The sequence below is a fragment of the Mesoplodon densirostris genome, chromosome 7 (genome assembly GCF_025265405.1).
Source record: "Mesoplodon densirostris isolate mMesDen1 chromosome 7, mMesDen1 primary haplotype, whole genome shotgun sequence".
Classification (NCBI taxonomy): domain Eukaryota; kingdom Metazoa; phylum Chordata; class Mammalia; order Artiodactyla; family Ziphiidae; genus Mesoplodon; species Mesoplodon densirostris.
Window position 1 is genome coordinate 106,965,025 of NC_082667.1, and position 20,557 is coordinate 106,985,581.

General features: G+C 54.5%; 1 protein-coding gene across 2 annotated transcripts; it reads right to left on the bottom strand.

Annotated features, from left to right (window-relative positions):
- Window positions 1-1,761: 1,761 nt before the first annotated feature.
- DRD2 (dopamine receptor D2) lies at window positions 1,762-14,561 on the bottom strand. 2 transcript variants are annotated; one of them, XM_060104179.1, is made up of 7 exons: window positions 14,250-14,561; window positions 9,133-9,242; window positions 7,951-8,087; window positions 6,599-6,789; window positions 5,612-5,698; window positions 3,693-4,020; window positions 1,762-1,955 (listed from the first exon to the last, which is right to left on the bottom strand). In XM_060104179.1, the coding sequence occupies exons 1-7, from the start codon at window positions 14,532-14,534 to the stop codon at window positions 1,762-1,764; spliced, it is 1,332 nt and encodes a 443-aa protein (XP_059960162.1). In that variant the 5' UTR covers window positions 14,535-14,561. The 2 variants fall into 2 exon arrangements, with proteins under 2 accessions (XP_059960162.1, XP_059960161.1); XM_060104178.1 differs by lacking the exon at window positions 5,612-5,698 and having other exon boundaries at window positions 14,250-14,534.
- Window positions 14,562-20,557: the final 5,996 nt, after the last annotated feature.

The following is a 20,557-nucleotide window of genomic DNA, read 5'->3' on the forward strand; positions in this document are numbered from 1 at the left end:
GAAGTCTTGGAGCTGTGACTGGTCTGGAGGCCAAGAGGCAGGAGGACACCAGGCCACCTTACGCAGGGCCTCCCCGCCTGCCCCAGAGGAAGGGAGTCCTGATGCGAGACAGGGGAAGGGGCAGACACAGACGTGGGCACAGCCGCACCTCGAAGGCCACCTTCCCCGCAGAGCCTTCTCTGCCCTGGTGGACGAGCAGGGCTAAGGACTGGGCCTGCAGAGGTGCCAGGACCTGGAGAGGAGGAGAAGGGAAGCGGGGACAGCCTGGCTTGCCTCTGGTAGGACCCCGCTGCTCTGGCAATTAGGGGACCCCCGGGGACGCCGTGGGAGTCCTACTGGAAACGTTCTCCCCTTCCATCTCGGCTGGTGGTTGAAGGTCAGGACCACCCAACAGCAGCTCTGAGAGCGCTCAGGTTGGGTCGGGAGGAGAGGACTGGATGAGCGGAGAAACACACAGGCACACACGTCTTCTCCTTGGCCCTCCTGGAGCAGCTCCTCTCTTCATTTCCCCCAAAGTCCTGTACCCTCTGATGGCGGCCAGGGCCACCTTCTCTGGAGGGTCTGCAGAAAGCCTCTCCAACTCTGACCCCCAGCACAGACACGGAGCTTTGGCCACACCGGATGCAGAGATTGGAGGTGACGCTGCACCCTCCGCTTGAGGGGCCCTGGATGTGACTCTCGTCAGAGTTTTATTAGTTTGGAGCATGTGTAGTGATGTTACAGAGTTTGGGGCCTGGGGGCTCCCCCAAGCTGCAGCTTCCCCTCCTCCCTGTGGCAGGGCCAGGGCAGGCCGAACGGTATTCAGCAGCCGCTTAGCCATGGGCTCCTCTAAGGCGGAGGCAGTGGAAAGGAAAGGGGACAAGAGGACTGGAGAGCGGAGAGGCGAAAGGAAGAGAAAAGGACGTGGTTTGCGACAGAGGGGGTCAGGGACAGTCTCCCAAAGGACCTCAGACACCCCCAACCAAGCCCCAGACATGTCACGGGCCCGCCTTCCCTGCCAGCTCTCCCAGGTTGGCCCAACATGTGCTACAGAGAGGCACCCACGTCCGTCGGGGGCAGCAGAGTGGGCTTGGGATAGGGGTGGTCCTCTCCCCGCAGACCCTCCTGGGCTCTTAGAGTAGGGAGACCTCACAGGGAGCTGGGTGGGGTCGGGACCCACTGCTGTGGATGGACGTAGCAGCTCCTGCCAGGCTCGGTGGGGGAGAAGGGGTGAAGTTTTGGGCTTGGGCTTCTCTGGGGTCCATCCAGACCTGGTATGTACATGGGTCTCCCTGGCCTGAAGTTGCCTGGGGCCTTGGCAAGAGCTCTGGCTTCCCTGGTATAGGCCTTGGGGGGTGTGAACTGTCCATCGCTCCCCACTGCCCGCTCCAGCACAGGCCGGTGAAGACCAGGCCAGCATGGCCTCTGAGCTTTGACACTGGCCCAGCAACCCCAGAGCCCCAGAGAAAGGTCAGAGAAGGCGGCTGTGTCTTTGGTGCCAAGGAGAGAGGCTCTGGAAGTGGGAGGGGGCTCCGTGAGCTGCCTCTAAGCCAGGGGTCCGGCCCGAGGGCTGGCACCGTGCCTGGCTCTCTAGCACTGCCCTGGCAGAGCGAGGGTGTGCGGGCAGTGAGGGCCCTGGAGCCAAGCTAACGCCGCAGGGCCTGCAGGCGAGGAGAAGGCCGAGTCTGCCCCGCGTCACCCTGCCCACGGCTCCCAGGGCCCGAGGCAGGGCCGCTGGGCAGGGGGTTGGGAAGCAGGATGCTGTGCAGGTGGGCAGCTGGGTCAGCAGTGTAGGATCTTCAGGAAGGCCTTGCGGAACTCAACGTTGAAGGTGGTGTAGATGATGGGGTTCACGGCGCTGTTGACATAGCCCAGCCACGTGAAGGCGCTGTACAGGACGGGCGGGATGTTGCAGTCACAGTGTATGTTCAGGATGTGGGTGATGAAGAAGGGAAGCCAGCAGATGATGAACACGCCTGGGGGAGAGGGGGGCAGTCAGGGGTGCCCGGGGCCGCGGAGGCTGCACCGGTGGGGCAGGGGGGAGGACCTGGATCGCGTGCTTCAGGCCCCGCCCAGGCACCAAGGCTGCAAGAGCACCGCAGCGGGAGCCGCGGTCTTGGATGCCGGACCTGCCTCTGACCCCAGTTTGCAGTCACCTCACCTCCCTCAGCCTCGTTTTCCTGCCTGTGCAGTGTATATAATGATACCCACCTCGTAGGGGAGGATAAAGGGCTTGAACAAATCCGAACACGTAACAGCCTGACACAGGTCAGCTGGTAGAAATGCATGTATCTACTCTACTTCCTTGTTGTCTTTGAGACGACCTTCTGCAGAAGCTGGGAGCGGAGAGTTTGTTCCCTGCCGTGGGGAACGCGCAGTTGGGGCCAGAGGGAGAGCTGGATGCCCAGCCGCTTAGTCCTCTTGGCATCCCCACGAGGAAGGCGGGAAACCGAGGCTCGGGACAGCTCTGTGATGTGTGCAAGGCCACTCCACTCTTGGTGGCAAAGCCGAGATCTGAACTCCGGTCTATCAAGGTCCCCAAGTGGCCAGGCTCTTGCTACACTTTCCCCCAGCTTCCCCAGCCCTTGGTGGACACCCCTTGCTAATCCCCGCCTGGTGACACAAGGCTGTCACGAGTCCGACCTCCTGCCCACCTCTCTGCCTGCCTAACTCAGGACCTCCTGCTTGGTGGGACACTCCGTGGGGAGGCACCGTCTGCACAGAATGCCACACGGGCACACGGGAATTCCCTGGGGATGGAGCAGTGCCTGGGCAGGGCAGGGCCGCAAAGCAGAGACCCCCAGGACTGGAGCCGAGGCCCCGGCTGGAGCCCACTCCGCCTCTCCCAGCCGCGTGATCACGGGTTGGTCCCCTAACCTGCTATGACCGCGAGCTCTCACTTGTAAAACCAGAATAGTGACACCTGTCCTTCTCGTGTCATAGGACTGTTGGGAGGCCAAAGGGATGGTGGGTGTGGGTGGATGTCACAACTACCCTGGGTGCTGCCCGGAAGGCAGAGACACATCAGTCCCTCCATCCTGTCCCCATCACCCATATCAGTCCAGCCCTTGATGCTTGACCTTTATTATCTGGTTTTCTCCGAGAATTTATTCTAAAGCCTTGTCTCACTCACTCTCATTTAGATCGGGGGCCCCCTCACAGCCCCGTTTATTGTTCACAGCTTTGGTCCCACCGGGTCTTGGTTGAGGCAAGTGAATTTCCTGATGCTTCAACAACAGTGATATTAACAACGCTTGTGTGTACGGCTTTGTAGTTTGTAAAATGCTTTCACCACCGTGTATCATTTGATGACCACGACAAACCCTGAAAAGTAACCTACTCTCTACTGATGGGGAGATGAGAGAGAGAAATGACCTACCCAGGTTCACGAGGTTCTGGGAGTCATTATGGTAAACTGGTCAAGTTCAGATTCTGAAGTGGGACTGCCTGAGTTGAAATCATGTATCCTCTTTGATCAAGTCACAAAAGCTCTCTGAACCTCAGTTTCCACATCTTGAAAATGAGCATACTTATAGAATCTACCCAGTCAGATATGTCAGTGGGCTTGACCTGTGCCTGAAAAGTGCCAGTCCTGTGACCTACCAGCCATGATTAGGGAGCAATGGTAAGCAATGGGACCTACAGCGATGGGTCCATTTCTCAGCCAGGGCTGGGCAGAGGCGGGCTGTGTCCAGCAGCTGGGGCCGACTCACCGAGAACAATGGCGAGCATCTGGGTGGCTTTCTTCTCCTTCTGCTGGGAGAGCTTCCTGCGGCTCATGGTCTTGAGAGAGGTCCGGGTTTTGCCATTGGGCATGGACTGGATCTCAAAGATCCTGGCAATCTTGGGGTGGTCTTTGGCATGTCCGTTCTTCTCTGGTTTGGTAGGGCTGTCAGGTGTGCTGTGGAGGCCGTGGTGGGGTGCGTCGGGGAGGGTCAGCTGGTGGTGGCTGGGTGCGATGGGGCTGTACCGGGTCCTCTCGGGCGGACTGGTGCTGGAGAGCATCTCCATTTCCAGTTCCTGGGCTCGGCGGGCAGCCTCCTGCACAGAGGCAGAGAGCTCTGGGTAGAGCCAGGCAAGTTCTCAGCCATAGCCACCCAGCCTCACCCGGCCCCTCTGGCCTCACCCAGCCCCACCCAGACCTTCATGATCCCCCTGTGGAGACTCCTACAAGCACCACAGGGTCACTCTGCCAGCGAGGCAAGGGGGATGATCACTGGGAGGTAGGGACTGTCTGGGTGCAGGACCCAGGGCCCAAGGCAGTCCCCACCTGCCAGGTCACCCCTGGCCCCCTTTGCAGAGCAATCCCCAGGCAGCCTCAGCGACCCCACCACCATTCTATGGGGGCTTTGTACCTAGGCACTTCTCTTTTATGAACTGAGCAACACTCGCTGAGTGCCAGCTAAGTGCCAGGCGCCAGCTGGCTGCCGGGACTAAGTTACTGATGGGCGCTCAGTGCCTGCCTCCAGGACCTCATGTTGTAATTGCATGAGCGCAACCCTGTTCTTCCTGCCAGGCTGAAACAGGGGCTGTCAGGCTGACCCGAGGCCCCTGTACCCGCACTCACAGGTGAGCTCCATTTCTTCTGGTAGATTGAGGCAGGGGCCGAGGGGTGGACCCCTGGGTCCCCACATCTTGCTCGCTGGGCTGATCTTGAGGGCCCTGGCCTCAGGTCCTTCCTCATGCTCCCTTATTCCAGGCCTTAGGGTCTCGGCCTGAGCTTCTGAAACGCAGCCTCACTGCGTGCCCAGGTGCCCCGATCCTGGGTGCCTGTCTCGGCCCCTATCTCACACGGTTGCCTGGAGCCCTGCCCTTGCAGGTGAACAGTGAACGTTCAAGTGAAGAGCAGGGGCCCTGCTTCCTGAGGACACCTGACCTGGACTTGGTGTGCAGTTCTCTGTGGGTTCCCTGGCCCAGCCTCTTCTCACCCCAGGGGATGGGACATCTGCTGCTTGGACCCTGCGGCTCCAGTCACTGAGCAGACCCTGGGGTCTGCTGGGATTCCGCATCTCTGGGCTCTACTTACAGGCTGCACTTTACTGTGAGCCCCATGCCCACTCTGCTCCCTCCTCCCCCAGCTCCCAGCCTCCAGCCCCAGAACCTGCCTGTCTGTAAGGCAGCGTATGCAAGTAGAAAGAACACGGGCATGGATTTCAGAGAGTCACTTAGGTCTGGACTCAACTACTCACTCTCTCACTCGCTGTTTGGTCTGGGTGAGTTACCTAACCTCTCTGAGCCTCTCTTTCTCTTCTATAAAATGAAGATCCATAAGATCGAGAAGACTTAACCTCTCAGGGTCGCCGTGAGGATTTGATGAGATACTAGGAAGATGGTAGGTGCTCAGTTAATAGTCATAGCCATTATTATTATTGTTATTGTTATAGGGCCAAGTCCTTTCTCCCAGCCATTTCCTTGTGCTAGGGGTCCCTCTCTGTGCCTTGCAGAATTGAGCTGTCTTGCTCCATGCCTGCTTATGAGTGTGTGTGGTAAGCCTGGCCTCAGCTGAAACAAAGTGGGGGATCCTGGGAGGTGCTTATCCCTTTGACCAGCTGGTGAGGTCTTCGAGAATTATGGCAGGTGCATTTCCCTAGAGGCAGAGACCAGGCTCCAGGTCCCTGACCTGGACACTTACCACTCTCCGCCTGTTCACAGGGAAACTCCCATTAGACTTCATGATAACGGTGCAGAGTTTCATGTCCTCAGGGTGAGTGCAGTTGCCCTGTGGAGTGAGCCAGCACATGGGTCATGACGGGGAGGGGGCTGGGGACACAATCCCAATGCAGCATAGTCAGACTGGGCACAGGAGCTCAGAGGAGGGCAGAGATTAGGAGGGTGGGGGCCTGAGGAGGCAATCGAGGCAAGGGTGAGGCACTGTGATGGGAAGAGGTGGGCAGGATGAGGGACAACAGGACCCTGACTTTTATGTGGCACCTGCTAAGGATCTGGCACCCTACTAGGCATGCTCAATCCCTCTCACACAAAATCCTCAAGACCACCCTGTGAGATCTGTATTTTGATTCACGTTTAACAGATGAGGAAACAGGCTCAGAGAAGTTAAGCAACTTGCCCAAGGTCACTCAGCAAAAAAGTGGTGGTGCCAAGATTTGAACCTGATGTGTCTAAGCCCAAAGCTCTTGTTCCTTCTGTGCCCACATACCGTCTTTCTCAGGGAGGGCTGAGCGGAGGGAAGAAGTCACAAGACACAAGTATGGAAAAGAAAGGGAGGCAGAGGAGGGATGTAGGCGAGAGCAGGTGAGGTTGAAGGAGGTTTGAACAGAAGAGAACAGAGCATGGGAGATAAAGGAGATGGGATGGAGGCCTCGGAGGGACAGAAAGGGAGACAGAAGGGCCAGCGTGAGGGAAGGAGAGAGGGAGGACCGCAAAGACGTGGAGTTCCAGCAGCTGTTGGGTTCAGACAGTGGTCTCCTTGCAAAGTCCTCTCCTCCCAGGTGGTCTCCGCCCCCTCCCCACCTCCGCCCCCTGAAGATTCAAGTCGCCCACTGAGACCCCAGCCTTCGAAATCTGCCAGTGCCCAGCTCCTCGGAGCTCCTCCAGACTGGACCCCATGCACCCCTGGGTCACGGTTAGGCAGGGACATCGGGGGAGGGGATCTCGGGACCTTGAGTGGGGCCTTCAGGTTGGCCCTGAAAGCCCGGCTGCTGCGCTTAGTGTTGACCCGCTTGCGCCGCCTGCGGAGGACGATGTAGATCTTGATGTAGACCAGCAGGGTAACGAGGAAGGGCACGTAGAAGGAGACGATGGAGGAGTAGACCACGAAGGCGGGGTTGGCGATGATGCATTCGTTCTGGTCTGGGGGGGAGGAGAGCCCCGGGTGGGTGTGTCGGCAGGCCCCCCGGGCCACAGTGCCTTCCCAGTTACCGAGAATATGACTAGATGCCTAAGGCGGCCTGGAAACGTTAGATGTAAATAAACGTGCAGCATAAATCAGAGTATTAAAAAGAACCATGACCAGAAAGCTAAGCTGTGATGACTGTTTCCAAGTGTTTCCATTAATATCCCCTCGTTACTTGGTCATTAGTTTTGTCATCCATGAGCACACAAGTGGAGCCACAGTTTTGGGGACAAAATGATGGAAGAAAACGTTAGAAGAGTAACCTATTATTTTAGCCTCTCCTGTGGATTGGCGGGAGGTCTGAGACCTTTGAATTTTAGGGACAAGATGCCTTGGTCCTCTTTGCTGAACTCACCTGGGTTCCAATGTCTTTCCACGTTCCCTTCCAGATCTAGCAGATGTCTATCCTCTCTCCCAGGGCCTTTCCAGATTAATCCAAGCACGTTTAGCCCTATTCCTGCTTCTTGGAATTCCCATGACACTTAAATCTTGAACCGCATGCTTTCAAGGCTTCCTTGTGTCCTGTCCGGTGATGGTCTCTGGAGGCACACTGGTGTCATCTATCTCCCTGATGGGCGCTGTGCCTCTTCTGGCGGAGGCGCTCCTGACTGCCTTGCACAGGACACCGTCACAGCGAGCTAGCCCCCTACTTGTTTCTACCTTTCCTGCTCCAGGTTGCTCAGGCCTGGTCTGGGATTGGCCGGCCCGGAGGCTGCAGCTTCATTATGCAAACACTATTATCAGGGGTGATGGAGGCCCAGCAGCCTCCTACCCTGTGTGCACACACACAGACAGGCACACACATGCATCTTGCAAGGCTGTCTGGTCTGCTTCAATTCAAACAAAGTTGAAAGTGGCCAGGCATCCTCCTGAAGCATTATCCCCACTCCTCACCCAGCTCCCTTGTGCCCCAGGCCATTGTTCCTCTCTGACCTTACCAGGTACACCTTGGAGTCGGGCTTGGCCCAGGAGACTCAGCCTGGCCTCAGTCCGAGGTGGCGAACAGGCTCCTGATGGGTCACCACCCATGTCTGCACCAGGGTTCAGCTCCCTCAAGGTCCTGCACAGGGCCAAGGCTGGGGCCAGCTGAGCCCCAGGCAACCAGAGGCGGGACTCACCTGCGTTGTTGAGTCCAAAGAGCAGTGGGCAGGAGATGGTGAAGGACAGGACCCAGACGACGCTGATCATGACGGTGACTCGGCGCTTGGAGCTGTAGCGCGTGTTGTAGAGCATGGGCATGGCCACGGCTGTGTACCTGTGAGGGTGCGGGGCAGGAACCTTGAGTCTGGGGTGCAGGCCCAGGGACCACTCACTCCACAACAGTGGCACAACAGAGACACCCCACTTTGGGAGGATGGAAAGTTGGTCCACCTCCTGTTTACTCTAACTCAACCCTCCTGCCCCCAACTCAGACAGCAAGGACAGTTGGTGACTGCCAATCAAGTGTTTGATGACTGACCAGCTACCATTCAATCCTGGACCGTATCTGCCACTCCAGTCTCCCTGCTTGGATTTTAGGCTTTTTGAGGGGCCATGGCCTGGGTCTTTGCACCTTTGAAACTGTACCCCCTGCACCTGTGCTGGGGCCCATGGTGGGTAGAAGTGTTTGTTGATGGATTGGTAGCCAGGACCCTCAGAGCAAGGTTAGGTCTCATTCAGCAGAAAATAATAACAATTGTAATTGTTTATGATGCCACACATCGCCCTACCCAGCACTTCTGAGACATTAGTTCCATTCATCTTCCAAGAATCCAGCAAAGGGTGTAGACCCAGGGCCTCTGGGAGCCCATGTGGCCCATGTGTGCAAATTAGTAAAAGGCTCTGGGGATAGAGCTTAGCCAGGTGGGCAGAGCCTGGGCCCCCTTGGCCTTGTGCCCTGTGCTGGACGCAAACCGCACAACCAGATATGAGACCCGCACGTGGGCAGGGGTCATCATGCTTGGTTTCTAGACAATGAAACTAGGGTTCTGAAAATATCCGCAATCTGCCCAAGGTCATGTAAGTAAGAAGTGATAGGGCTAGGGCTTCAGTCAGGTCAGGAGCTTTCTCCTCTGTCTGGGTATTCTTTGTAGCATCACTGTCCATAGACAGTCTCCCTTTAGGGGGTCTGTCCTCTCCCACACACATGCACACACTCATGTGTGCACGTGTACATGCACACATGCACACACAAACACGTGGACTCACAGGCACACAGCCAGCCGTATAGCATCATGGACAGAGCCTGACCCTGCAGAAGCAGTGGGGCAGCCCAAGAAGTGAACGGTCTAGGTCACCTCTCCCATCCTGGCTGGGCTCACCTGTCAATGCTGATGGCACACAGGTTCAGGATGCTTGCTGTGCACATCATGACATCCAGAGTGACAAAGATGTCACAGTGAATCCTGCTGAATTTCCACTCGCCCACCACCTAGGACAAAGCAACATAATGGGTGGACAGTAGAGGAGATTGGCTCAGGCACTGTAGCTCGGTGTCCCGGGGCAGGTTGGGCCATGAGCTCAGTGGGGGTCTCGTGGGGCTCTGGCCGTGGGAGGAGAGGGGCAGCCATGGGGAGCTGTACCCACAGGTGTCTGAGGCCCTTGCCCTGGCCCCTTCTCTTAGACACATAAGGCCACTTTGTACCAAGAAGTTTGCTAGAAGAAAGATGACCAAATTACTCAAGTGCCTCAGCTTTGAACCCTCACCTGTAAAACGTTTGTGTGAACACCCTGTGATCCTCATGTTACCAGTGAGAAAAGCGAACCTCAGAAAAGTGCAGTGACTCCCCTAAGGCCTTTCAGCTCGGCTTCTGCCCTGCCCTGGCCCAGGTTTCTAGGGGAGCCAGGCTGCTCCTTGGCGTATGGCACAGAGTTGGGACCCAGTAAGTGTCTGTTAAGAGCAATGGTGAAGACAGTGACTATGAAGCAGTGAAGTCGTTTCTGCTCCTTGTTACACTTAGAGATTAAAGAAGGCAAGCCTGGACTAGAGCTTTCAGAAGAGCAGGACGGGCTGGGGAAGGTGTGTAATGACACATCCCTGCTTCAGTGTAAAATGAGGAGCCCAGCTCTCGGCAAGAGCGTTTTGCACCCCTCTTCCCGCCCCTGACAGACACACACATCCCTACCCCCCATGCACACCCACACCCCGACACCTCCCATTTACACACACAGGCACACACACTCACACAGCAGGCTGGCCCTGGCGGCCGTGGAAGGTTGGAGCAGGCCCCATCCCTGAAGACAGAGCCAGGACAGGGAGCTACGATGTGCACTACTACCTATCGGAGACAAGGGGAGCGGGAAAGCCCCTCCCAGTGACGGGAGCAGGGCAGGACCCACTCTGTGGGGCACAGCAGGGCAGCAGGGCTAATTATAATGCTCACTCTCCGCACTGCCCTCTTAGCTGCTCTCAGGCATAAAACCAATCGCTGGCATTTAAGCACAGTGATGGGAACCGCTTGGAGGAAACTGCAGCTTTTCCCAGAAGACAGGAGACCTCTCGTGTTGCCACGCTGGCCAGGTGAGCTGGAGCTGGATATCCGGGGACCAGGGAGGTGGGCACAGGTGGACGGGGATAGAAGGGGCTTCCCTGGCATCAACAGAGTCTACCTTTAAGACACTACTGAGAGGGTCCCGGGCCCACATGGTCTGTGCTCCACCTTGACGCCCTCCTAGGACTAGTATTTCCACACTGCTCTCATTCCCCTGGGGATCTAGGTCTGAGATATCAGGGCCGCCTTCTCCATCCTGCCTGCTTCCTCCCGTCCGCCTTGCCTTCTTTTCTGCAGACACTTACTGGACAACTTACTATGCGTCTGGCTCTGTCCTAGACTCTGGGGCACAGTGGTGAACAATCCTGACACAGTCTGCAGGGAGCTCTCAATCCCTGCCTGCCAACAGCCTTCCTGGAGGACAGAAGAAGGCGGGGCTTCCTCCGAGGTACCAGGAGCAGCTGCTCTAGAACGCAGTTAGGGGCTTCTGGATCAAAGGCTCAAGAAAGTGTGTTGACAGCCACTGTTTATAGAGCATCTCCTGTGGGCACGTACTTTATCTCATTTATTGTGCTTAAAGCTTGTACAAGAGGGGATTGCTTATGCCCATTCTTGGGTGAGGGAATGAAGCTCAGGAGTACACCCAGCTAGTATGCAGCAGGGCTGGAATTTGAAGCAAGCTCTTTGGGCAGCACACCCTATGCTCTCTCCTGAGCTGCCTTGGAAGGGACAATCTAGCTTGTCAAAGGAGGAGATGATTATGTAAAAAGTACTAGATAAACACGAAGTGGGATAGGAGAGATGGTAACTGCAAGGGTAGACTAACTTGGGGTCAGGGAGAAAAAGGACTTGCCCAAGATCACCTGATAATTTAGTAACAGAGGGAGCACCATCCCCCAGGTATACTAGTCCCACTTCAGGGCTGTTTCCTCTGCACCTTTGGACAACATTCCTCAATATTCTTGCACAGAATGAGACCGGTGGGATGGGCCTCAAGCTGCCTTGGCTAAATCCTAACAATAACTTGTACACATGTGTCAGCCACGGTTCCAAACACTTTACACTCATTTCTATGGAATGTGACAGCAAACCTCGGAGGCCACTGCTCCTCAAAACCTCCAGCCAGCTACGCCCCTGCCCCTACACCCCACTCTGGGGCTTTGCACACTTTTTTCTCTGCCTGGAATGCAAGTGCCTTGCTCCTCTCCTGGATAATTCTTCTGAAAGCATCACTTCTACCTGCGAGACTTCCCCAATGCCTCCAGGGTCCTGTGCTCCCCGCCCCGTTGTGCTCCCACATTTCCTGTGGAGGCTGCTCCCTTGTCATCTCCATTGGGCTGCACTATAATGGCCCTGCCGAGGCCTTAGAGCCCAGCCCTAGGAATGGGGCAGGACGCAGACGTGCTCATACCTGTTGACTGAGTGAGTCAAGAACGGGGATCTGAGTCTGCCCACCTTCTCAATTGCATCTGCTCTTCTGGAAAATTCATGAGGCAAAGCCTCCCCTCAAAGGCTTGTGAGGCCAAAATGGCCTATGCAGACAAGCAGGCCCTGGCTCTCTTGTCTCATTTTCGTGGTAGGGTCAGGAATTGAACCTGGTTCTCTCACTCCAAAACCAGCATGCTTCCCATATACTGAGCAGAATAAATGATGCACATCCAGCCCCACCTAGCCAGATGCCAACATGGCAGGCTATCAGAGGCATTTAACATCCCTGGAAATGGAACAGGATGGAAAATTCTGGACAACGAGATTGTCTCTGGAGAGGGTACAGTATATGGTTGGGAGGATACTTTAACAGGATGTTGAGATAGGGGGAGACTCCACTTGGGACATGCTCTAGGGACAATAAGTACCCGAGACAATGTCGCAGGGCCCACTGTCCAGCTCTTGTTTAATGGGAGAGTTTGAGCACCGCCCTCTGAGATGCCATTCTTCACCCTCCCCTGAAACACCGAGCTTCACCTTTAAAATAATGTCAACAGGTATGTTTAAAATATGTGTGTCGAGAACCTATAGATTCCTAGGAGCCCTAAAGCACAGATGTGGCTCTCCCTTAGAGGCTCTGGGTAGGGGTGGTGGGTCTGGAAGCCCCAGATCCCACACCCAGAGTCCTGGGCAGAGCAAGCCTCCCTCTGGAAGAGGGCACCTCTTTGCCTGGGCATGGGGAGGGTCCTTCAATGTGCAGAGGTGTGGCTACCTATCAGCACCTTCATCTTCATCACCGTTGTCATGACTACTTTTACACGGTGCTTACTATATGCCTGCTGCCATTCTAAGCACTTCTCATATATTAACGCATGTGATTCTCAAACAATGCTATGACATGAGCACTGTGATTATCTTCATTTCCAGATGAGGAAACCAGGCGCAGAGAGGTTATTTGCTTGGCCAGATACACATCATTTTTTACCTGATGGTCTGCGGTCTGGGAACCTCCTTTTCAAGGGAGCAGGCAGGGAACAAGTGTAAGAATCAAGAAAGGGTTCCTCAGGGAGAGGCCCTCAGACAGGATGTGGGATGGACAGAGTCTAGGGGTCTCCACAAACGTGTGGTCATGGAATAATTGGACGGCTGGCCGGTGGCGCCTGTATGCTTTTAGGTTGTATTGTATCTATTGTTTGTTTCTTGTTGGTTGTCTCTTAACATTCCGGTCCTTTTGAAAGTTCCAGCCTGTCTGAGCCGTGCTAAAGGAAACCAAGGGAGTGATGTGATGGCCCAGAGCTCCATGGGGGCCCGTGTGGTAGTGACAACAGGAGCCCCTGGGGACGTGGAGACCGTAAGACCAGCCTCTCCTCCCCACCTCCGCTTCTTCTCGTAGATGTCTCCTCTGCTCAAACCTACAAAGGTTTCATGTTTTCTTTGAAAGGTGGAAGCCTTCCCTCCCAGGCAGGGGCTTGTCTCTACGGCACAGGTAAATTCCCCTCTTGTCCGGGGCGGGGAGGTAACAGCTCAGACATCTTAGTGACCTTGGCATTGGCTTTTTCCTGAATGCCTGGTCAGCTTCCCTTGAATCCAGACTCCACTCCAGAACCCAGGGCAGAGAAAGTGGCAGGATCCAGCCTGTGCCCACCCAGATCCCCCAGGCCCTCCCTCATCTGCCTGCCAGCTCTGGAAAGTGTCCTCCTGGAGGTGGGTCCCCACTTCAGGACTTCTCAGTGATTTCCCCCTTTGCTGTGTGATCCAGGTAAAGACAGGCAACTTCTCAAAGCTTCTGTTTCCTCTTCCTTAAAGTGAGAAGAATGATATCGAGTCAGAATCAGCACGAGTGTTTGCTGAGTCTGTGTCTGTGGAATGCCCGGCAGTGCCTGGCCCACAGCAGGGGCTGCCTACTCACTATTCCGGGCTCGGGGCTGGGCTCTGTTCCCGGCCGAGCAATGTGTCACCATGTGGTCCTTCCCAAGGAAAGGGGGTACAGCACAGTTCACAGTGGCCTTGAGCTGGAGGTCCCAGACACAGCCTAGGACACACAGAGGAGCGGGGAGGGCAGGGAGGAGAGCGTGGAGCAACAGCCCGCATTCTGAAGCGGGGAGAGAAGGATGAAGATTTCAGGCCCGGGAGCACGAGCCTCTGCCGTCCTCAGGGATCCTTGTCAATGACTCCCATTCTCAACACGACCTAATGAACCAACTCTGAGGCCTGAATTCCAGCCGCTGTGTGAGGCTGGAGAAGTCACCTAACTGACCATCTGGCTCACCATCCAGAAGATGCTGTGAGGGCTCGGTGCAGAGATGCTGTATGTGAAGGACTAATGCGAGGCCTGGCACTTACTAAGCGCCTTATAACTGGTAGTCGGGATTGTTAAGGAGACGATCTACCCATTTCATAAGACTGAGCCCAGAGTGGAGGAAGGGCCCACCCGAGAAGACTCACGCTTGGAGGGAGCCGGTGAGGAGCCTGGACTCTCCCGGGGAAGGCGCCCGAGCATGGCAGGGGCCCAGACCTACCTCCAGGTAGACCACCCAGGGCATGACGAGCGTGGCCACCAGGAGGTCGGCCACAGCGAGGCTGACGATCAGGTAGTTGGTGGTGGTCTGAAGCGCCTTCTCGCGGGACACAGCCATGCACACCAGCACGTTGCCGAAGACGATGACGAAGATGAGCAGGGTGAGCAGCATAGCGTAGTAGTTGTACTGGGGCCTGTCGGCTTTCCCTTCAGACCCATTGAAGGGCCGGCTCCAGTTCCGGCTCTCCAGATCGTCATCGTACCAGGACAGGTTCAGCGGATCCATGGGAGCAGCGGGGCCACTGGGTAGCCAGGCTCTGGCCAGGAGAAACGGACACAGGGCATCAACAGGAGGGCCTCCCGAAGCATACTGCCACCCACAGAGGGCTCCGGGGCTAAAACCTACCAGGGGAGGTTAGAAGAGAATTCTCCAGCCTCAGGATTTAAGGTTTGCATCCCCAAATCTTTTTTATTTTTTTACTTTTTTGCGGTACGCAGGCCTCTCACTGTTGTGGCCTCTCCCGTTGCGGAGCACAGGCTCCGGACGCGCAGGCTCAGAGGCCATGGCTCACGGGCCCAGCCGCTCCGCGGCATGTGGGATCCTCCTGGACCGGGGCACGAACCCGTGTCCCCTGCATCGGCAGGCGGACTCTCAACCACTGCGCCGCCGGGGAGGCCCCCCAAATCTTTTTAAAACATTGGGGGCTGCTGCCACTCTTCTGCTAGCAAGTTCTTGCAGATGGTAAAACAAATGAGAAAGTACAATTTTTTAACTATAATAAAATAAATGATCTTGAAAAGAGCTGATCATTCATTCACGCATTTATTCAACAAAAAATTAAGTGCATCCCATGCCCCACACAAGCTAGTGAGGAGTTCAGCTTCTAGTGGTAAGACTAGAAATATGCATTCATTCATTCTTAATTCTATAAATGTTTATTGAACATTGTTCTATATAATGCTAGAAACATAGTCAGGAACAAAATATACATAGTGCTCCAGCTCACATTCTAAAAGAAACAATAGCCAATTAACCAAGCAATTAAATCTATGGGTGGTAGGCGCTAGGGAAACGGAATGGGGAGAGAGACACAACCTCGTTTAGGGATTCAAAGAAGGCTTTCCTGAGGAAGTGATGTCCGACACCTACAGGATGCAGTCAGGTAAAGAGCTGGGAGCCAGGGGAAGGGTCCACATATAGGAAGCAGGTAAGCAAATTTCAGAGCTGGAGAGTAGGTGCCATGTTGGAGGGCCGGCGGGAGATTCGGGACAGCTGGAGCACAGAGGGCTTGGGATGGGCTGAACTGGAGGCTGCAAAAGGCTCCACCACAGAGGGCCTTGTAATTCACTCTAGGAGTTTAGACTTGACCCTAAGGGCAGCAGGAGCCACATGATCAGATTTGCCTTTCAGAGAGAAGAGTCTGACTGCTGCGTAGAGAACGGAAGTGTGCCACTCAGTGGGGTGGCCGGACCAGCTGCAGGAACCCAAGGAAGAGCTGATGAGGTTCCACATTTGTGCACGGAGAGCCCTGAGGAATGGGCGTCTCACCTCAGGGGGGAAACACTTCCCGAAGGAGGCTTCATCAGAGATGAAGTAGAAGGAGTTAACCAGGCAACTGAGTGCAGGGGAGATGTTCCAGCCAGAGAGAACACAACATGGTCCCAAACAGCAAATAATTCTGTTCGGCTAAAAATGTAGGGCATGCTGATGAAGCTGGGGAAAATTCAACTGGAGGGCCGTTCTTGGGCCAGAATGGGTCTTGTAAGCCCCTTGGAGCTTACAAGAGCCCCTGGAAGCCCAGGTGCAGAGGAATGACTCCATTGGATTGCTGCTTTGCCCAGGTCGCTGGCTGTGCAGTGCAGAGGGGTTGTTAGCGGTAAGTGAGGTTGTGACTGTAATTCGGGTGAGATGGTGATCTGCTGAATGAAGGCATGGGAATGAGCATGGAGAGGCGTGTTCAGAGTCACTAGCTAACTTGGAAGTCAATTTCATGGAATTTGGTCATTGGATAGATGTGGGGTGGGAGAGGGGAGGGGGCAGGCAGGGAGAGAAAGGAGACGAGGATAACTCCAGACTTCTGCACTGCGCTCTTGGAGGCTTGGTGATGCTGCTCACTGAGAAAAGAAAGCAGAGGGGCTCAGAGGCAGTGGGCACTGATGAGCTTGACAGCCTGTGTTTCAGTTGTGATTGAAACATAATGCACATATAATATAGTTGGCTTTCCTGCTAACAAAAGTGTTCCTCCTTCACACAATGGAACTAAATGATCAGTATTTCAAGGCATTCCACACAAAGCCCCACGACTTCCAAGTGCTTTGCTACCCAAATGGATTTGAAATCCAGCAATGTATGCCATTCGATTTGAACATGGTACCATGTCCAAATCAGGGAGGAGGGCACACCAGCCGCAATGGGTCAGAGGGGACGCCAGAGAAGGGTCTGCCCACCTGTACACCCTCATCCCTGACATATCTGCTCCGCCAGCTCTCAGCAGAGGAGTACAGATGATGTCCAACCCAGCACCACCACTCTGGAGCCCCTTAGAGCAAACAAAACGCCTAATTCCATGTGGGGTGATGTGGAATGCCACCATGCAGCAAGTCTTCCAGTTCCGCAGTAGTGAAGCACGATGTCATACTGATGCTGCACTGGGCAAAGCCCGCTGGTACCTTTTCCCATTTGGAGCACACAGAGGGAGACCTGCATGTATGTATTGATCAGGCAGCAGGGGCTGGTCCTGCCATTCATTTGCTCAATCAGCATCTACTGAGCTTGCTGGGCATAAAGCATTGCGCCATGCACAGTCAGGGGCCTGAAGACTCGGAGACACACTCTCCTCCCCCAGGCTCCTGCCTGTTCCTCTCTGCCCCTCCTCCCACCTCTTTAGTCCCTCTCTGGGTAGGGCCGGGAGCATCTGATGGAGATTCTCAGCACCCTGTCTCCCCCACCCCACCCATTCTCCATGCTCAACCAGACTACTGTTTCTGCAGCAGGATCCTGACCATGCCCTGTGATGACAGCTTCATCTGCTTGCAAAGGAGATGATAGTTTGCCAAGTTTTTTTCTTTTTTCTTTTTGATATAGTATCTCATGTATCCTCAAAATAACCTCGAAGGCTTGTAATTCTTATCTCCACTCTACAAATCAGAAAAGTGTCTGGAAAACTTTTTTTCCCTTGCCCCTACTGGCCAATCCCTACCCATCTTTCAAAGCAAACCTTGCTCAGAATCCTCCTGCCCTGGAATCCATCCCAAGTCCTGCTGGCTGGACCATCTCCCATCTTCCTCAGGGCTCCCAAGGCATTGTCTCATGGTTCCATTCTGGAACATTTCCCATTTGTGTGTCTGTTTTGTTCACTGGGGTGTAAACATTTCAAGGATTACACCGTGTCTTGCTCATGCCTCATCTTATTCGTGGAATAAACAAAAAAGCATACTCTCTTATTTTTCTCTTGCGACTCCTAATGCTGTGATTTGCAGGCAGTAAGTGTTTAACAGCTGTTTGCAGAATTGAATCAAAGCCTCTGTGAGTCCAACTGGGAAGAAAACCCCTCCACACTTGAAATGTAACTGTTAACAAAACCCATCAGATCAGCAAGTGACCAAAGAAAGATGCAGCCCAAGAATATCATGGGTGTTACATGTTGGTCCCCAGAAAGCAGACTGAGGAGGAGGGCAGCACACAGGAAATCTATTGGGGATACAGGGATACTCAGACACCAGAGAGCATGTGCGCATGGGCACAGCCAGAGTGTTCATGGAAGGCTTCCTGGAGAGGGGAGAACTTCAGCTGAGACTTACACTATGGGTACAGTTTCGATGGCAAATGTGAGCGTTGCTGGTTGGGGGAGGGGGAGGGGGTGGTGGCTGGAGGTTAGCACTTGTTCCTCTGCGCTGCTGGTTACTCTGCAAAGCAAGGCTCACCAAGGCTGGAAAGGCCTCGTGCATTTAATTGTCAAACTGAGCATTTATCCTCAATTGTTCTTGCTGCTTTTTGCTGATACAAATGTAATATAATTACATTGTAGAAAAAATGAGAAAAGATGGAATATGCCTAAATACCTGTAGACTCTATTAACCAGAGCCCAGGGTGAGCTCCAGCTTCTCCTGGGTACTTCCGAGTTGGGGCTGACACCTCTCACCCACAGGGCCTGCCTGGCTAGCTCTCAGGCTGATCCGGGATTCGGGTGTCAGCAAACCCACCTCCACAGATGGGGTACCCTGGCATAGGAGACACTAATATAACATAGGAGCTGAAGACCAAAACACCTGGGTTAAATCCCAACTCTAGCCTTACTAGCTCGGGAGTGTTGGCCAGATTAGTTGGCCTTCCTGAGCCTCAGTTTTCCCATCTGTAAAATAGGGAGAGCAATGACTGTTGTGAGGATTAAGTAAGATGATGCGTATGTGGCCGGCACAGGTGAACCCTCATGGCAAAACCAAACCAGGCTAAATAATTCAGTGAAACAAGCAGTTAGACAACAAGCCTGAGGCTCCTGGAGATGAAGTGACAGGCGCTGTCCAAATGCAGCCCATCAGGGTCACAGGTCCTGCTGGGCTCCTCCTGTGACACCCTGTTGCCTCCTACCGCTTATCCTTGAAAAGTCTGTAGACTTTTACGGGTCTAGACAAAGGGAGAAGGATTCCAAGATGCAGCAATCGAGCCCTTGGGAAGGAGTGAAGGGAAGAAAAGACGCAGTGTATTCCTGGGCCGTGGTTGCAGGATGAATCTGGGAGACCCTCGGGATGGGGTCGCAGCTGGCCTGGAAGAGAGTCAGCTTTCCCAGGCCACCTGCTCTAACCAGAGACTCTAATACCAACTGCCATATTTCTTAGGCTTGAAGACAGAATTAAATGGAAGATGCACCATTGTCTGAGGTACCCCTAGGAAAGAAAAAATGCCATCTAACTCCGATACTGCTTTAAGATGGGGTTGATTGTGAAAATGCGTTCTGATTTCAGAGACATCAGAATGTTAGAGAGGATATGCATCTTGGGATGGATAAAAGATAGTGACCTCCTGGCATTTCTCTGCTGGCATTTTCTCAGGAGGCCTGAGAAAACCTACTGGTCCCCAGGCTCCCCCTGTTCCAGCCCCAGCCCCTCCTCTTTTCCTTCTGCCCAGGGCTCTAAGGGGCATCAGTCAGAAGAAAGCACAAAGGAGAGGTCAGGCTATGGTCTTTCTCACTCCAAGGGCACCCGGAGGACCCCTCAGATCCCTGCCCCTGCCCTGCACCCCAGACTTCTCCATCTGTGTCAGAGGCTGTGCCTGTCAGGGAAGGGGAGGGCTCTAGGTAAATCTGGCCTGGTCCCGGATCTGGAGAAGCCAGGTGAGATCGGTGCCTACTCTGGGGCTGCTGTAGGTGGGAAATGCCGCCCAACAGCTGGCACCCTGGATTTGCCAGGATGGTCCGAATGTCTTGATCTTTTTAAAGAAGGAGAATTGGCTAAATGTATGACCCAAGAATTATTCTTGCAGTTAAAAGACCTCAGATAAATAAGATCACATATCACAGAAAAAATTTCTTTTGTGAGAACAAGCATTTTGATTTGGGGTCATGAAAATATGATCAACTTGCTCCCCAACCTCCACATGCCACCTCCACCTTCCTCCCAGGTGGCTCCTGCCTCGTGCGTAAAAGCTCCAAATCTCAGTCCCCGGTCAATGTCATTTAGTGAGCTCCAAACACATGCATAGTCACAGCCATTTCTAAGATCTTAGGGGGTTAGCTACCGGGTCCTATCACCTCGGAGAGGGATGGATGATCTGAGCCTGCTGCTGTGGACTGAATTGTGTCCCTGCAAGATTTGAATGAAGTCCTAACCCTCAATGTGATGTTCTTTGGAGATGGGGCCTTTGGTCAGGAGGAGGTCATGAAGGCAGGGTCCTCACGATCAGATGACTGCCCTTATAAGCAGAGACACTAGAGAACTTGATCTTCTCCCTGCCATAGGAGCACACAGTGAGGAGAAGCCATCAGAGAGCCAGGAAAGGAGAGCTCACCAGAACCTGACCGTCCTAGCACCCTGATCTCAGACTTCCAGCCTCCAGAACTAGGAGAAAATAAATTTCTCTTGTTCAAGCCACCCAGTCTAGGGTGTTTTATGAAGGCAGCCTGAGCTGACAAAGAGCCCTGCAGATGCAGGCCTCACTCACGGAGCGGCTGCCTCTCCCCCTGAGTACCACCCTCACCTTCCCTGGGCAGCAAAGTGGGGCAGCTGCTGCTCCCCACCCCAGCTCCACCAGCAGAGGTTCCCAGATGAGGATCCAGGCATGCTCTGGGGCCACCTAGGCTCTCCTTTCTCAGC

What these genes read in the sequence shown, in the direction of transcription:
- DRD2 (XM_060104179.1), bottom strand. Translation starts at nt 14,534, where the DNA reads ATGGATCCGCTGAACCTGTCCTGGTACGATGACGATCTGGAGAGCCGG. An exon ending in CCTGGGTGGTCTACCTGGAG is followed by an intron (nt 9,243 to 14,249) that starts GTAGGTCTGGGC and finishes GCTTTGTCCTAG; the next exon opens with GTGGTGGGCGAGTGGAAATT. An exon ending in CTGTGAACAGGCGGAGAGTG is followed by an intron (nt 4,021 to 5,611) that starts GTAAGTGTCCAG and finishes GCCTCTGTGCAG; the next exon opens with GAGGCTGCCCGCCGAGCCCA.